The sequence below is a fragment of the Manis pentadactyla genome, chromosome 7, assembly GCF_030020395.1.
Source record: "Manis pentadactyla isolate mManPen7 chromosome 7, mManPen7.hap1, whole genome shotgun sequence".
In the NCBI taxonomy this organism is placed as follows: Eukaryota; Metazoa; Chordata; class Mammalia; order Pholidota; family Manidae; genus Manis; species Manis pentadactyla.
Genome location: NC_080025.1, coordinates 3,930,311 through 3,943,821, shown reverse-complemented (window position 1 = coordinate 3,943,821; position 13,511 = coordinate 3,930,311). Strand labels below are relative to the sequence as shown.

The following is a 13,511-nucleotide window of genomic DNA, read 5'->3' as shown; positions in this document are numbered from 1 at the left end:
GACCCAGAGCTTCAGAGCAAAACACAGCACCCATTCGCTGAATAAACCAATAGGAGAAAAATGTCCAGAATGAATAGAGGCAGGATTTCACTGCCTGCCCCTCGAGCCCCCTTCCCTGCCCAGAGGTTAAATACTGACACCAGGCGCTTTTCTTTTGGGCTCGAGGCCTTTTCCCTGTGCTCACATACATGATGGGCACACACGTAGATTTCCTTTTCTTTCCTCCCACACAAATGTGCGCAGCTCAGAAGCTCCTCCCTGAAGGGGCCCTGGCATGAATGCTTCTCTACCGTAGAATGTGCCGTGACAACTACCCTCCAGGAAGCAGTAAGGAATGTTGAGGTTGCCCTCCGATGCCACCTGAGGCTGTAAACATGAGGCCTTCGGTCTGTTTTGGACACAGAATGTTCCTCAGGAAGCAATGTGGGCCACAGGGAGAGGCACCCATACAGGTGTGGGAGGGAGCAGGTCGGGGGGGCCGGGGTGCTGCTCAGCGTGGGGTCCCAGGGGTGCTGGAGGAGGCGAGGGCCAGCCCAGAGTGAGGCAGCTCTGACTGCTGTAAACAAACACCAGACTTGGGTGGGGGGGCGTAAACCACAGGAGTTTATTTCTATCGCTCTGGAGGCTGCAGGTCCCCATCAAGCTGCCTGCACTTCGGGGTTCAGGCAGAGCCCGCTTCGGGGCACCCAGGCGGCTGCTCCTATCTGTGTGTTACAGCAGAGAAGACTCTCCCCTTGTTAGCAGACCTCCAGTCCTTCGGGGTCAGGCCCCACCTATGCTCTCAGTCACCTCCTCAAAGGCACAGCTCCAAGCACAGGCACCAGGGTGCTGGAGCTTCAACATGTGACTTCTGGAGGGACCCAGCTCAGGCCAAAGTGACAGCTTCTCTTCCCAACAGTGACTGGTCACCCATGCCAGACACCAGGCACCCCTGGCGGGGGGGAGATGAGGGATTCCCCACTCAGCCCCTCCCTCAACCCACTAACAGGCAGGTAGAGGACATGACAGTCGCTGTGATGGAGAAGCAGGGTGCTATGGAGCAGGCCAGAAGGACCCAGACACTTTTAGGCATGGAGCAGAGGTCAGGGAGGGCTTCTCAGAGGAGGTGGCGGGGACATGAGCCAGCTCACACCCAGGAGCTGCAAGCCCCCAAAGAGCTGGGCGTGTTCCTCCCTCCTGCACGCTCACACACAGCTGTCATGTCATATTGTTGAAACGCAATCAATGTGTCTCTGATGAGGACCCACAGTATTAATGCACATGAGCTCACCTACGCTTCTAGTGAAACCTAAAGCAAGACGCTCCCCACACTCAAACAGGCACCACCCACCCTTTCCCGAATCGGCTCCTCCTCCTGTTCATTCCATCTCTGCACCTGACGGCATCCTTATCTACTCTGAGCCAGAAACAGCCCATTCTGTCCATCTGTCCAGCCGGCCTTCCCAGTGTCCCTTGAATCTGTATCTCTTATCTCCCTTCATGGCCTCAGATGAGCCCCTAATGACTCCACCAGCCCCTCATTGTCTTCCCAAGTCCACTCTTGTGCCCCCATCTGTCTTCCACACTTTCCCCAGACTTTTTCAACAACAGCACCAGTTCATTTATTGCCTCTGATTCACATCTTCCAGCGCCTCCCTTCTGCCTAAGGAGAAAATTCAAACTGTCTGACAATGACATTTAAAAACCTGAATACGCACCCAGCCCTCCCGCATTGGACCTGCCCACGCTGTGCCTCGAACACCTACCCAGCGCCCGTGTCAGGCTGCCTGTTGCCCCCTGCCCAGCAGACAGCCACCGCCCAGCTTATCCCCACCACGTCCCAGCTGCTGGAGACCGCCTGGCACAAGATGGGGATTGGATCAGCCCGCCTGAATCACTAATGCAAGAATTAAACACCATGCACTGTTTTATCTACCCAACATCTTAACCCCTTTGAGACTTCAGGGAATTCTCCAATTTCAGTGCTTAGCAGGAGGTAAAAATGGCCAAACGGCCCTTTTTTACCTGCAAAGCGCTGGCCATGTGACCTTCGTGCTTTCCAGGCTCCCCAGCCATGCCCGAGGGGACCAGGGGACACGGGCGGGCTTGCGGCAGAGGGGCAGGGAGGACAGGCTCCCACGGCGCTCCGCTGTCTCCCGTCTCTGTGCACCTCTCTTTATCTCTCCATCATCTTTTTATTTCTCTCTGTCTCTCCATGTCTCTATGCGTGTGTCTCTCTGCCTCTGTTTCTCTCTCTGTCTCTCCCAGGCTGTCTCTCCGTCTGGCAGGGGACAGAGGAAGCATCAAGAAGGCATATGGGTTTACGGGAATGGTGTCCAGCTGGTGACAGCAGCAGTGCTGTCCGGGCCTGGGGCCTGGGAGCAGCGCAGCCCAGAGGTCCTCAACGGACCAGCTCTGTGGCATCTGCCGGACGGCGTTCCTGGGGGCCGAGCTGCAGGCCGGTGCCCCAGGCCCCCCAGTGACTGTGTGAACTGCTCAACAGCCTCTTAAGAAACTTCTCCTGCGTAACTAGAGCTGCATCTTTGCTTACAAATAAGAACCCTGACTGAGACATTAGGAAAGGTGTTTATAGACCTAAAATAAAATCAATGACAAAATAAAAAAAAAGTCTTTAGTGGGTAGTGGGGGAAGGACCCGAGAGGTCCTTGATGTCGGCTAACACAGCACGGCTGGCTGACCGTGGGCAGAATGAGACTCCAGCCCTTGCTCCCCAGCCAGGTGCAGCCGAGCCCGCAGCCCAGGCCCCCCACTCCCGGGGGCCACACTGGGGCTCACTGGAAGCCACAGCTGAAGGTCCTTGGGGACACATGTCTAGTTGGAGGAGAAAAGGCTGGATATGGAAAGGCGCTCCACGTCCCGTGTCTTCAGGGAGATGAGACACGGCTGCACACCCACGGGAGTGGCCCGAACCCAACTGGACGCTGGAGGACGCGGGGCAGCGGGAGCCCCACTCACTGCCGGGGGGCGCGGGGGGTGTGGCCACCTGGAGGACAAGCAGGCCGGGCCATTTCTAACAAAGTAAACGTGCTCCTCCTTACGACCCAGCAACCGCACTCCTCGGGACTCACCCAGAGGAGCTGGAAACTTACGTCGCCAGAGAAATCTGCACGTGGATGTTTACAGCGGCCTCATTCACAAGTGCCAAACTTGGAAGCAGCCCAGGCGCCCCTGAGTAGGTGGTGGGTAAATAAACTGGGCCCATCCAGGCAACGGGACATTACTCAGGGATAAAAAGAGTCAGCTATCCAGCCATGAAATGACACGGAGGAACCAAGAATGCGTATTTCTAAGCCAGTCCGTGCCAGCCCGTAAGGCTGCCTGCTGTGTGATTCTAATTCTGTGCTGGTCTGGAAAAGGCACAACTATGGGGACAGTGAGGCCAGGGGTTGGCAGGGCTGGGGGACGGGGGAGGCATGGGGCCGCTCAGAGGGTTTCGGGGCAGTGAGGCTGCCTGCATGACACTGTAACGGGGACACACGTCATCACACGTCTGTCCAGGCCCACAGGATGTCCAACACCAGCAGGAGCCTGATGTAGACATGGGCTCTGGGTGAGGACGTGTCCACGCAGGCTCATCAGTTGTAACAAACGTCCCATCTGGAGGGGACGTGGATAGAGGGGGAGGGCGTGCATGGCGGTTGGGGGGGCCGGAGGTGTATAGGAACTCTCTGTGCCATCCCCTCAATTAGCTGTGAACCTAAAACTACTCTAAAAAAATTGTCTTGACAAAAAGAAAAAATTAACAGACGGGGGAGGCCCATAGACTGAAAAAAGAGTTGACAGACATATTAATTAAAAACAAGAAGGCAGGCCAGGGCTCGTCAATCAAGGAGAAAGTTCAGCGCAGAAGCAGGCAAACGAGAAGCCCCTGAGCCTGGTGAAAACTGCGGCGCTGTAGGTTAAGCGCAGAGCGACCGGCCTGGCTTTTCCCAGGGGCGAGGGTGCCGGGCGGGCTGGCGGGGCACCCAGCGCGGTGCGGAGGCCGACGGCGGCTCGCGTCCCTTTCCCCGCGGGTTCCCCGAGTCCTCCCGCCAGGGGGCGCTCGAGGGCGATGAGCCAGAACCGCCGGCGGAGCTGCCCGGCCAGAAACCACCGCGGAACCCGGCCCAGGGGCCCGCGGCAGAGGCCTGCGGGCCGGGAGCGCGATCCAGCTGCAGCCGGGCGGAGAGGCACGCCCACCCGACGGGCAGGCCGCTCACACCGCGAGGGTCCTGGGTTAGAGTCCCGCTGACCCGTGACGCCGCCCCTCGGATGGCCGGGGCGGTTACGCAACCCCTGCCCTATAAATAGGGTGACTCCCGGCTCCCGGCAGCCGGTCAGCCAGCCTCCAGGGAGCCTCTCCGCGCGCACGGGGCATCCCGGCCGCCCGCCCGCCAGCGCCATGAGGGTGCCCTGCTTTCTGCTGCTGACGCTCTGCCTGCTCTTCGCCCACCTGGCCCCAGGTGAGCTCGGGGGCGGCCGGAGCCCCCTCACTCCAGGGCTGGGGGCGCGGGGGCCCTGAGGCCTGAGCGCGGAGCAGCGGGGGCGCATCCCCAGGCCCGCTGGCCTGCTGGGGGCAGAGGCGGCCGGCAAGCCTGCTGAGCCGGGGCTGCGGAGGGGCCTCCATCCGCCGCGCCAGGCCAGCTTCGCACGCAGCCGAGGGAGGCGTGCGCTGCCCGCCCAGCTCAGCCCCGGTCTCTGGGTGGGGCCTCCCAGGGGCGCTGCTGCCAGCAGGTGCCGCCCAGCCCTCCCAGCAGGCCAGCTCACCGGGGCCGTGCCCCACCGGAGTGCTGGCAGCCAGGGAGGCACCTGTGCGTACGTGGGAGGGGCGCTTTCCGAGGATGCCAGCACATCTGGATGGGTGCCCCTGATGTGAGGGAGGGCGGGACACTGCCGCACCATCACTCACTGAGTGACCCGAGCCAGTCACCTGCTCTGGGCCCGGGTCTCCTCAGCAAAGTGACCGGGCTGTGGCAGGCGGCTCTCAAAGCCACCTGAAATCCTCTGAAAGATCCAACTGCACTTTTCTCCGGGCCTTCGCTTCGTCATGCAGATATGCCTAATCTTCCCCAAGTGTGCCTCAGTTTCCCCTTCTGAAAACTGGGTATGAAAGTATTCTAATGTGTTTTTAATGTTTCCAGTTGGAACTCATTACAGAGGTGGAGAAATCAGCTCAGTGAGTTGATGGCTCTTTCTCAAAAGAATAGGAAACGCCAGTGTGTGCCACATAGGAAGTGTACGTGCCGTTTTATTTTACTCCTATTTCAGGCACATGACATGTGTGTGTCTGTGTGCATTTGTACTGAGCAGCAGTGCAAAATTTCTTACTGCAGTTCAGTTCAACTCAGAAAAGTTCAAAAGCCACTGGATTAACATGAGAAGTTATTTCCAGTCTTATTACATCTAAATATGATTATGAGCACCTCATTCCAAGCATAGAAAATAAAAGTCCAAGGATATGCAACCAAAGTTACTGATCATTCGCTGTGGAAACACTAGCGAGCGTCACTGAGCACTTAGGATACATAGGTCAGCTCAGATTCGCCAGGAGAAGCTACACGGTGCTGTCCTCTGATGCACAAAGCTCTCAGTAAGTGGACCCTCAGTATGGGGACCCGGCATCACAGGAGCCCTTCCTGTGGGGCTGGCCAGCACCTCCATCTTCTCGAAGGGGAAGAGCAGTGACTCCCAGCCCCCACCCCCAGAATGAGGCTGAGCAGGCGCCGACTAGCCTGGATGCCCATGCAGGCCAAAGGCCACCTTGATGCTGCTGTCACAGCCCTGAGAGGCTCACATCTTGAAAGAGGGCTGCAGGGAAGGGTGACACTGAACACAGGTATTCCTCAATAGGACCTTGCATGCCATCTGGGCAGAAGAACTAACTCCCCCAGTGTCTTTGGCCTTAAAAACCTCAGGTTTCCCCACCCACGTCTCCTGGGCCGAGCGGCACACAGCTCTTACACCTTCCGGGCACGGGTTTGAGGTGCTTCCTGCTGTTGGGGCTCCTTGTTGTGTGGCTGGCCCTGTGGAGGCTGCATCGGCCTGGCTTTGTCCCTGCTGCCCACAGGCTGACCAGCTGCCCGCAGGAGGGGCAGACCAGATGCTAGAGCAGCAAGGGGGCCCACTCTGCTCCCGAGGGTGCTGCTGGGACCTAGCCTCCCTAAGGACTCACCTGGAGCCCTCACCGGGGTTGGTCCACCCCCGTTGCTGGAAGGGCCATGAGAGGTCGGCTTGTCCAGCTGCACACATGGGGAAATCAAGGCACGCTGGAGCAGAGGTGAATGAGAGTGCTGTGGTCACTGCAGGAAAGCATGACTATGTCCCCATGTAGCAGTTTTCATCTCCAGCAGAAAATTTTTTAATGAGTTGCCCGCTCTTATCTCCTACAAATGGTCTTTCCCTGAAGACAGCATGATGTCAAAATGACAAGGTGACTCAGGAGGTGCAGCAGCTAGACGGGAGCCCAGCAAGGCATCTGGAAATCTGGGGAGTCTGAGGCTGTCCCCGCCCTGGCTCAGCAGGCCCCAGCCGGCAGCTGCGTAGTGCAGGCGTTGCCCTGGGAATGGCGGGGGGCCAGGAAAACACAGCCCTCTGTCCGGACAGACATTCTTTCGGAGCGCAGCACAGCAAGAAACCCCGACTGCATAACTAGTTCCCTAATTACAACTGTGTTGTGAAATGCTAATGAGGGCAGGCGCCCACGACGGCTGGGAAGGCTTTCTGGAGGAAGCTGAGAAGTGAGGGTGCTCATGGTATTTCTTAAAATTGTTTTAATTCCTTCCTCTGAATATTAAAAAAAAATCAGGATACGATGCATAAATTTCAGATTTTTATCTTTAAAAACACAGATATGTGGCAGCATTCCCACATGGCAACACAAGCTGCAGCTAAGTGGGAGCTGCGCCCCCAAACAGGCACTCACACGGCCCAGCCCCGTGACCACAGGCCCCACCTCTCCCTGTGGCGTGTCCGCGGCCCCTTCTCAGACTGCGCCCTCTGCCTGGCTGCTGCCGGTGTCTGAATTTGCAGCTCGGGAGTAATTGAACTAGTGAGAAGTGACAGGGGAGGTGGGAGCACAGACAGACAGACAGATAGGGTGTCAGCTGGAGAATCCAGGGATCAAAGGGAATAAAAAGCAACAGCTCTCAGGTTTAACGTGGTCCTCCCCTTGCCCCCGTGGGGAAGGAAGACTAACTATCCCCGTGTCATGGATCAAGAACCTGGCCCACGGCACACTAGTAACAGGCAGAGTCAGGACTCAAACCCGAGCCACCGGCACGAGGGCGGCCCCCACGCCTCTCAGGGCACCCGGAGCGCCTGGAGCGAGAGGAGTCCTGCGGGCCGGCGGCGGCTGAGGCCCATCAGCTGGGGTCTCAGGCTGCGGGAAACTCATAGGGGTTTGGGGCAGCCCCAAAGGTGATTAAGCTGCAGAGTGACAGAATCAGAAATGGCCTCTTTAAGGGGCTGCTCCTTGCAGCGTGGAGCTCTTCAGAGGGGAGGAGGGTGGACGCAGGGAGGCAGCACGGATTCTTCCCAAAACGGCATGTCCCCCAGGGCCATCGGCCCTTCGGCAGAGCAACACGACCTGAGCCACTGGGAGGGGCACTGGTCGTTCCTCAGTATCTCTGATTCCCCTGGGACCCCAGGCGCACCCAGGCGTCGGGACACAAGCCTTCCCACCTTCAAAAGGAGGGACGGGGCAAAGGGAGTCCCAGCTCCCACAAGTGTGTGACCCTCCGGCTCTGCCCGGCCTCGCCCGCACCTGCGTGCCTCATCCGCAATCCCTGCCCCAGCCTGCCCGCTGGAATTGCACCCGCCTCTCTGGCCTCCGGCAGCAGCCACCAGGAATGTGCCTGTGGCAGCCCTCCAGTGCCGTCCAGAAAAACATGCGGCCTGCTGCCCCCACGCAGGCCCCTGCGGCCTCCCAGCCTGGCTCTGCAAGGGCACCCGGTTAGTGGCACAGGGGACGGCAGCTGTCCTCAAAAACACGAGCCACGAAATACCACGTGGCACTTCACAGCTGAGACAGCGGCTCTGTGAATATGATCTCAAAACATGTCCCCAGCAGCCATAGAGGATACGAACTGTCCCCATTTTACAGGGTTTTTTTTGCGGCGACTCCAGAGAGGCTGACTTTCCACATACCCAGCTCACTTCCTCAGAAACCTCACACTTTCTAAAGGCCTCTGAATATGTCACCAGGCACATGGACTTACCTTGAGAACAATCTCAAAAGGAATCGAGGGAAAACTCCCACGAACATACTAAGAGGTGTTACTGGGGACGAACAGCCTGCATGAGCTTCTCGGGGAGCACAGATTTCGTGAGTCACATGCTTGGTTCAGTGTGGCTAGATCCTGCTTCAGTGTGCTTTGCTTTTGTTCTCCAGGAGTGGCTTGTATAGCTGATTTTGTCCCAAAATAGCTTTAAAGGATTCATAGAAATGACACCCGATGCTCTAAAGCCTGCCCTAGTCCGCTGACCACGACTGGCCTCTCCCCTCTGGTGACAAGCAGTCTCTATTTTAATGTCCCAATGGGGGTGCCTCGCCCCCTGTACCACTGCCAACTGACCCCCTGGTCCTGACCAGGCAAAGAGCCCGGCTGGCTCTCCACGGCCCAGGGGGCTCCGAGAGGCAGATGCCTCCTGCTCCCGTGGTCCACCTCACAGGCGTCCCGCTGCTCGGCCCGGAGGGATGGGACTCCACGGCCAGTGCTGAGAGCATCTGCATCGCGTCCTGTGGCCCACCCGTACCTCTGTTTCTCCTTGCGCATCTCAGAGAGACCGCCATGTAAAGCGTGTCCCGGCTGCTGACCTTTCTCCCAGCCTGTCCTGTTGCGGCTGGTGCCACCCCAGGCAGGACAGCGGCCTGGACCCTGGCAGGGGGTGACTCGGGCCTCATCTTCTCGAAACCCTTGTCATTCTGCACTTTACTCCCACCTCAGCCTGCCGGTCTTTCAGTACAGTAAGTTCATAATGTAGTCAACAGCCCTCTAAGCGCAGGAGCTGGCACCAACCTGCTTTCCTAGCAGCCACCCCCATCCTTCATCTTACCTGAGGGCGAGTCCGCTCTTTTCCACATTCCTCTGTCTCGCAGCTCTCCAGAGGCTGCCCAGTGGCATGTTGGATTGATTGTGCTTCGCAGGCCAGCTCGGTGAGGGCCTGGAGGAGAGTACGCCCAGATCAGAGAGGTGTTATCTCTGGGAAAGGGCAGGAGGGGGGTGGGGCTGTGAGCTGGCTGAGTAGCTGATGTGCAGGGCGCAGAGGGAAATGGCCAATGTGCCTGCCATGGGAGGGCACCCTGAAACCTGCATGAGGCACAGGTGACCCAGATCCAGGAATACGCAGACCTTCACAGAAGCAGTTGTCATTTTTTCACTTTTTTCTTTATAAAATATAACATGCATCCAGAAAAGCACAGAAAGCATGGCTGTCTGACTTAGTGGCTTCTTATAAAGCCAGCACGGGCAAGCCCGATTTCCGTCAGGAGCTAGGATGTGGCTGGCACCCAGGAAGCCCTCCTCCAGCCTTTCCAGCCACCACCACCCCCTCCCCACAAGGGCACCCATTGCTTAACTCTGATGATACTAACTCTCTCTGTTTCTTATACTGGTACCATGATAGCTCTAGTGCCGAATAACACAGCCTGGTGTGCACGCATTTTGACTGGCCAGATACCAGGAGTTGGTAGCAATGCTGTCACAGGACACGCTTACATTAAATTTGGATAATGCTGAACTGTCTCCCAAAACTGTCTGTATTGACGTATGTTCCCACTGTCCGTGAAAAGGACTCTCTGCTACTCCACATGCATGGCACACTCAGCATGTCAACCATATTTAGATGTTAGCCTCTTGGTGAGTGTGGTGGTATCTCACTGGAGGTATAATTTGCATTTCCCTGGTAAATAATCAGTTGAGCGCATTTCTATATAATTATTTGCCTCTTGGATATCTTGTGAAGGGCCTGTTTGTCTATATTTTTTTTTATCAGATTATCTGTCTTTTCTTAATGATTTGTACTAGTTCTTTATAGATTCCAGGCACAAGCCTTTGTCATTTGTAAACATTATACATATCTACCTTATGCCTCGATTGTTTACTTTCTTTCTTACTTTACTTACTTGCCTTAGACAGGGTTTCATTATTATTCTAATGTGGTTAAATGTATCATATCTTTTCATTGAGGGTTAGTGCTTTTTATATCATAAGGAATCTTTCTTTACCCTAAAGTCACAAAGAAAGTCGACAACATTGTCTTCTGGAAGCCTATTGTTTCTCCTCTTTCATTCAGTCTTACAATCTATCTGACAATGGTTTTTAGTGTGTGAGTTTTGCTTTGTTTTGTTTCCAAAATGAATATCCAAATGGCCCACAAACAACTTTTCCCTCACTGTTCTTCTGAGTCATTGTTGTTCAATGTCAATTCTCCATACACGCACAGGTCTGTTTCTGTTCTGCTCACATTGTATGTTGGTTTTGCCCTTGTGCCATCACCACACTAATTACAGTGGCTCTATGATTAGTCTTCAAATCCAGTAAAGCAGGCCCTCCTCCTTCTCCCAAAGTGCCTTGGCTATTCTTGGCCCTTTGAATTGCCATATAAATTTTTAAATCAGCATGTCAAGTTTCACTGAAAGAATCTCTTGAGACTTTCATGGTAATCGGTTACATTTGCAGATTTGGGGGAAAACTAACACTTTTAATTTTAATTAATTAATATTCCAATGCTTAAACCTAGCACCTCCACTTATTTAGGCCTTCTTTAACTTACCAAAAAATGCTGTTCCTTACGCATAAAGATATTGCACATATTTTGTTATTTTGTAATTAGGCATTTGATATGTTAATCTACATGGTGTTTTTATGTTAACTTCATTGTTTCTGTTGGTTGTTAATACACAGAAGTATGTTTTTTTCCTCTTTTTTTGTATATTGATTTCATGTACAGCAAACTTACTAAATTCACTTGTTAATTGCTTTTGGACTGTCTGCGTATAATAATAACTGCAAGTAGTGACAATTTTATTTCTTCCTTTCCAACCCTTATGCCTTTAACATTTTTTTCTTGTCTTATCTCCTTGGTTAGTACCTCAAGTACAATGTTGTATGGAATTTCTGACAGCAGTTTTACTGATCCTGTCAATCTCAAATGGAAACTTTTCAATGCCTGCCCATTAAGTATACTTTTTGTCACAGACTTCTATAGATACTCTTTATCAAATTAAGGAAGTTCCCTATAGCTCCTTACCTAAGAGTTATTATAATGAATCAATGTTGAATTTTTTCCCAAGTTTTTCTGTATCTATTGAAATGATAATATGTTTCTCCTTTATTATTATTAGTACTGAGTGATTTTCAAATATTAAATGAAACCTTGACTTTGTGAAATAGACTGAACTTGGTTTTATATCATTTACTGATATTTTACTTAGGGTTTTTGCCTCTCTGCTGAATAGGGAGGCTGACCTATAGTTTTCCTTTCCTTTCTTTGCATTACTGATATTGGTGTTAAGACCATGTTAGCACCAAACCATAAACTGGTGAATTTTCTCCTCTTTTTATTCTGAGAAACAGTTTGTGTAGTATAGACACTATTTCTTATCTGTTGCTTGGTAGAATTTGCTAATGAAGCCATCTTGGCCTAGTATTTTATTTATGGACTCAATTTCTTTGCTAGAGTGAAAAATATGCCTCAGCATTTCTAAAACAGGATGTGCATTTGGGCAATCGTATGTTGTGGTAGAACACGTATTGAGGGACTAACTTGAATTCTCTGCATACCTTATAGCTCTCTGGGCAGAAGAAAACCTCACCCAGAGCCCTGCTGATCTTCATCACCTTTCTTTGACCACAGCTAGCACAGACCTCAGACTGAGGGTGCTCCTCAGATGCCTTATTTCATAAGAAGCCCCAGAGATCAGCTGAGTGCCAAGTTCTCAGAAGACAAAACTCTCTGAAATGTGTTGCAAAGAGTTGCCTGTCCTGCTTTACCAAATGTTCTAAGGACATTGTGGTTACAATCCACAAGTCTCAAATGTTTTCCCTCCCTTCTCACAGGTGTTGGCTATCTTACTGGCCTTGGCCAGCGGTCTGACCACTACATATGTGCCCGGAAAGGAGGGACCTGCAACTTCTCCCCTTGCCCGCTCTTCACCAGGATCGAAGGCACTTGCTACAGTGGAAAAGCCAAGTGCTGCCTCCGTTGACTCTGAGCTGGAAGTGATAGCAGCGAGAATGTAAAAGCCGAGCGAAGCATGTATAATTGTTACTTTAATAAAAGACTTTTTCCTAAGCATACCTCCTTCATGCCCAGATGAATCTTGTGTCTCTTTTTGGAAGAGGCTGAGGAAGCATGGGGGTTGTAAGGGGAGATAGGCCAGGCCACAAAGCCAGCTGAGCACAGAACTGGGGGATGGTGACAAGGGCTTGAGCAATGTCACCTGCACTTCATTTTATTACCAAATCAACAAGTGGGTGGAGAGACGGTCCACATGAGATCAAGCATACATGGTGAGGGCAGGAGGCAGCTTCAGGCCTTCCCTGGTCCTAGCAGAAACTCATCCCAAATTCAGTGGTCCCAGCAGGCTGCTCACTGAAATCATCCCTCTGTAGAGCCAAGAACTGTTGCCTTTCTCCCTTTGGAAGTTTTATTTTAAGAAACTGGCTCATGTGATTATGGAGATTTGTGGAGTCCAAATTCTGATGGGGACAGCTAACAGACTGCAGTCACAGAAAAGAGTTCCAGTTCAAGGCCAAAACCTCTTGGCAGAATTCCTTGTTTCTTGAGAGAGGTCAATCAGACCTTCAACTGATTGGATGAGGCCCACCACATCTAAAGGGCAATCTGCTATACCCACGGTCCACTAATTTAAATGTTGTGTTGTATATATTTTGTTTTCTGTATATTATGATGTTTTGAAAAACAGTAAGACAAAGTACTTCCTGATGGGCAAGACTGCCCCTCCCACAGCTAGCCAATTCTTAGAAAGAGCAAAGGGTCCAGCCAGGAGCATGCCTGTGATCATAAACCAGCCTGCCTACAGCCATACTCCCCTCTCTGGCTGTGCTCACCAGGAGGCAATATTCCTCTATTTTAGTCATTCCAGCATGGAGGCTAGACTACTAGAGACCAACCTTCTAGCCCAAAGCTCTTCAAAATTATTTACACTAGCGAATCCTAAGTTGTCCACCCTGCCCTGCCTTGCCTTATCCTCAGAAACTCTAATAAAAGCAGTGGCTCAAATCTTCCCCCCACTCTTGTCTTCTGTCTCCTGACATCCCTGGTGTCTCCACATGGCCCTGTGTGGCACGCCTCCCATCCCAGCACCTGTAAGGGTAATCAACCTTGTCTTCCTGAGCCTCTCCTGTCTCCTCTTGCACCCACACCCAACTGACCATCTCAAAGGTGGAAAGAATATAAAACACTTGGTGTCAAGAATAGCAGGTATTGGCACCTGTGAGAGGGGACTCAGGAGATGCCTCCTAATGGCCAGGCTGGCTGGCTGGCTGGCCCACTAGGGCTCTACCATC

General features: G+C 53.1%; 2 protein-coding genes across 3 annotated transcripts in view; one reads left to right on the top strand and one right to left on the bottom strand.

Moving 5' to 3' along the window:
- The window catches only part of LOC118918920 (uncharacterized), a 127,621-nt gene that overhangs the window by 109,682 nt on the left and 4,428 nt on the right, over window positions 1-13,511 (bottom strand). For both annotated transcript variants that reach the window (XM_057505053.1, XM_057505054.1), the window contains exon 2: window positions 9,034-9,141. In XM_057505053.1, the coding sequence (XP_057361036.1) occupies window positions 9,034-9,061 (28 nt within the window). In that variant the 5' untranslated portion in view covers window positions 9,062-9,141. The remainder of the gene's footprint in view (window positions 1-9,033; window positions 9,142-13,511) is intronic.
- DEFB1 (defensin beta 1) lies at window positions 4,146-12,278 on the top strand. Its single transcript, XM_036898251.2, has 2 exons — window positions 4,146-4,442; window positions 12,039-12,278. Exons 1-2 carry the CDS (start codon window positions 4,382-4,384, stop codon window positions 12,185-12,187), a joined length of 210 nt encoding a protein of 69 aa, XP_036754146.1. The 5' UTR covers window positions 4,146-4,381; the 3' UTR covers window positions 12,188-12,278.

What these genes read in the sequence shown, in the direction of transcription:
- DEFB1 (XM_036898251.2), top strand. Translation starts at nt 4,382, where the DNA reads ATGAGGGTGCCCTGCTTTCTGCTGCTGACGCTCTGCCTGCTCTTCGCC. An exon ending in CTTCGCCCACCTGGCCCCAG is followed by an intron (nt 4,443 to 12,038) that starts GTGAGCTCGGGG and finishes CCCTTCTCACAG; the next exon opens with GTGTTGGCTATCTTACTGGC.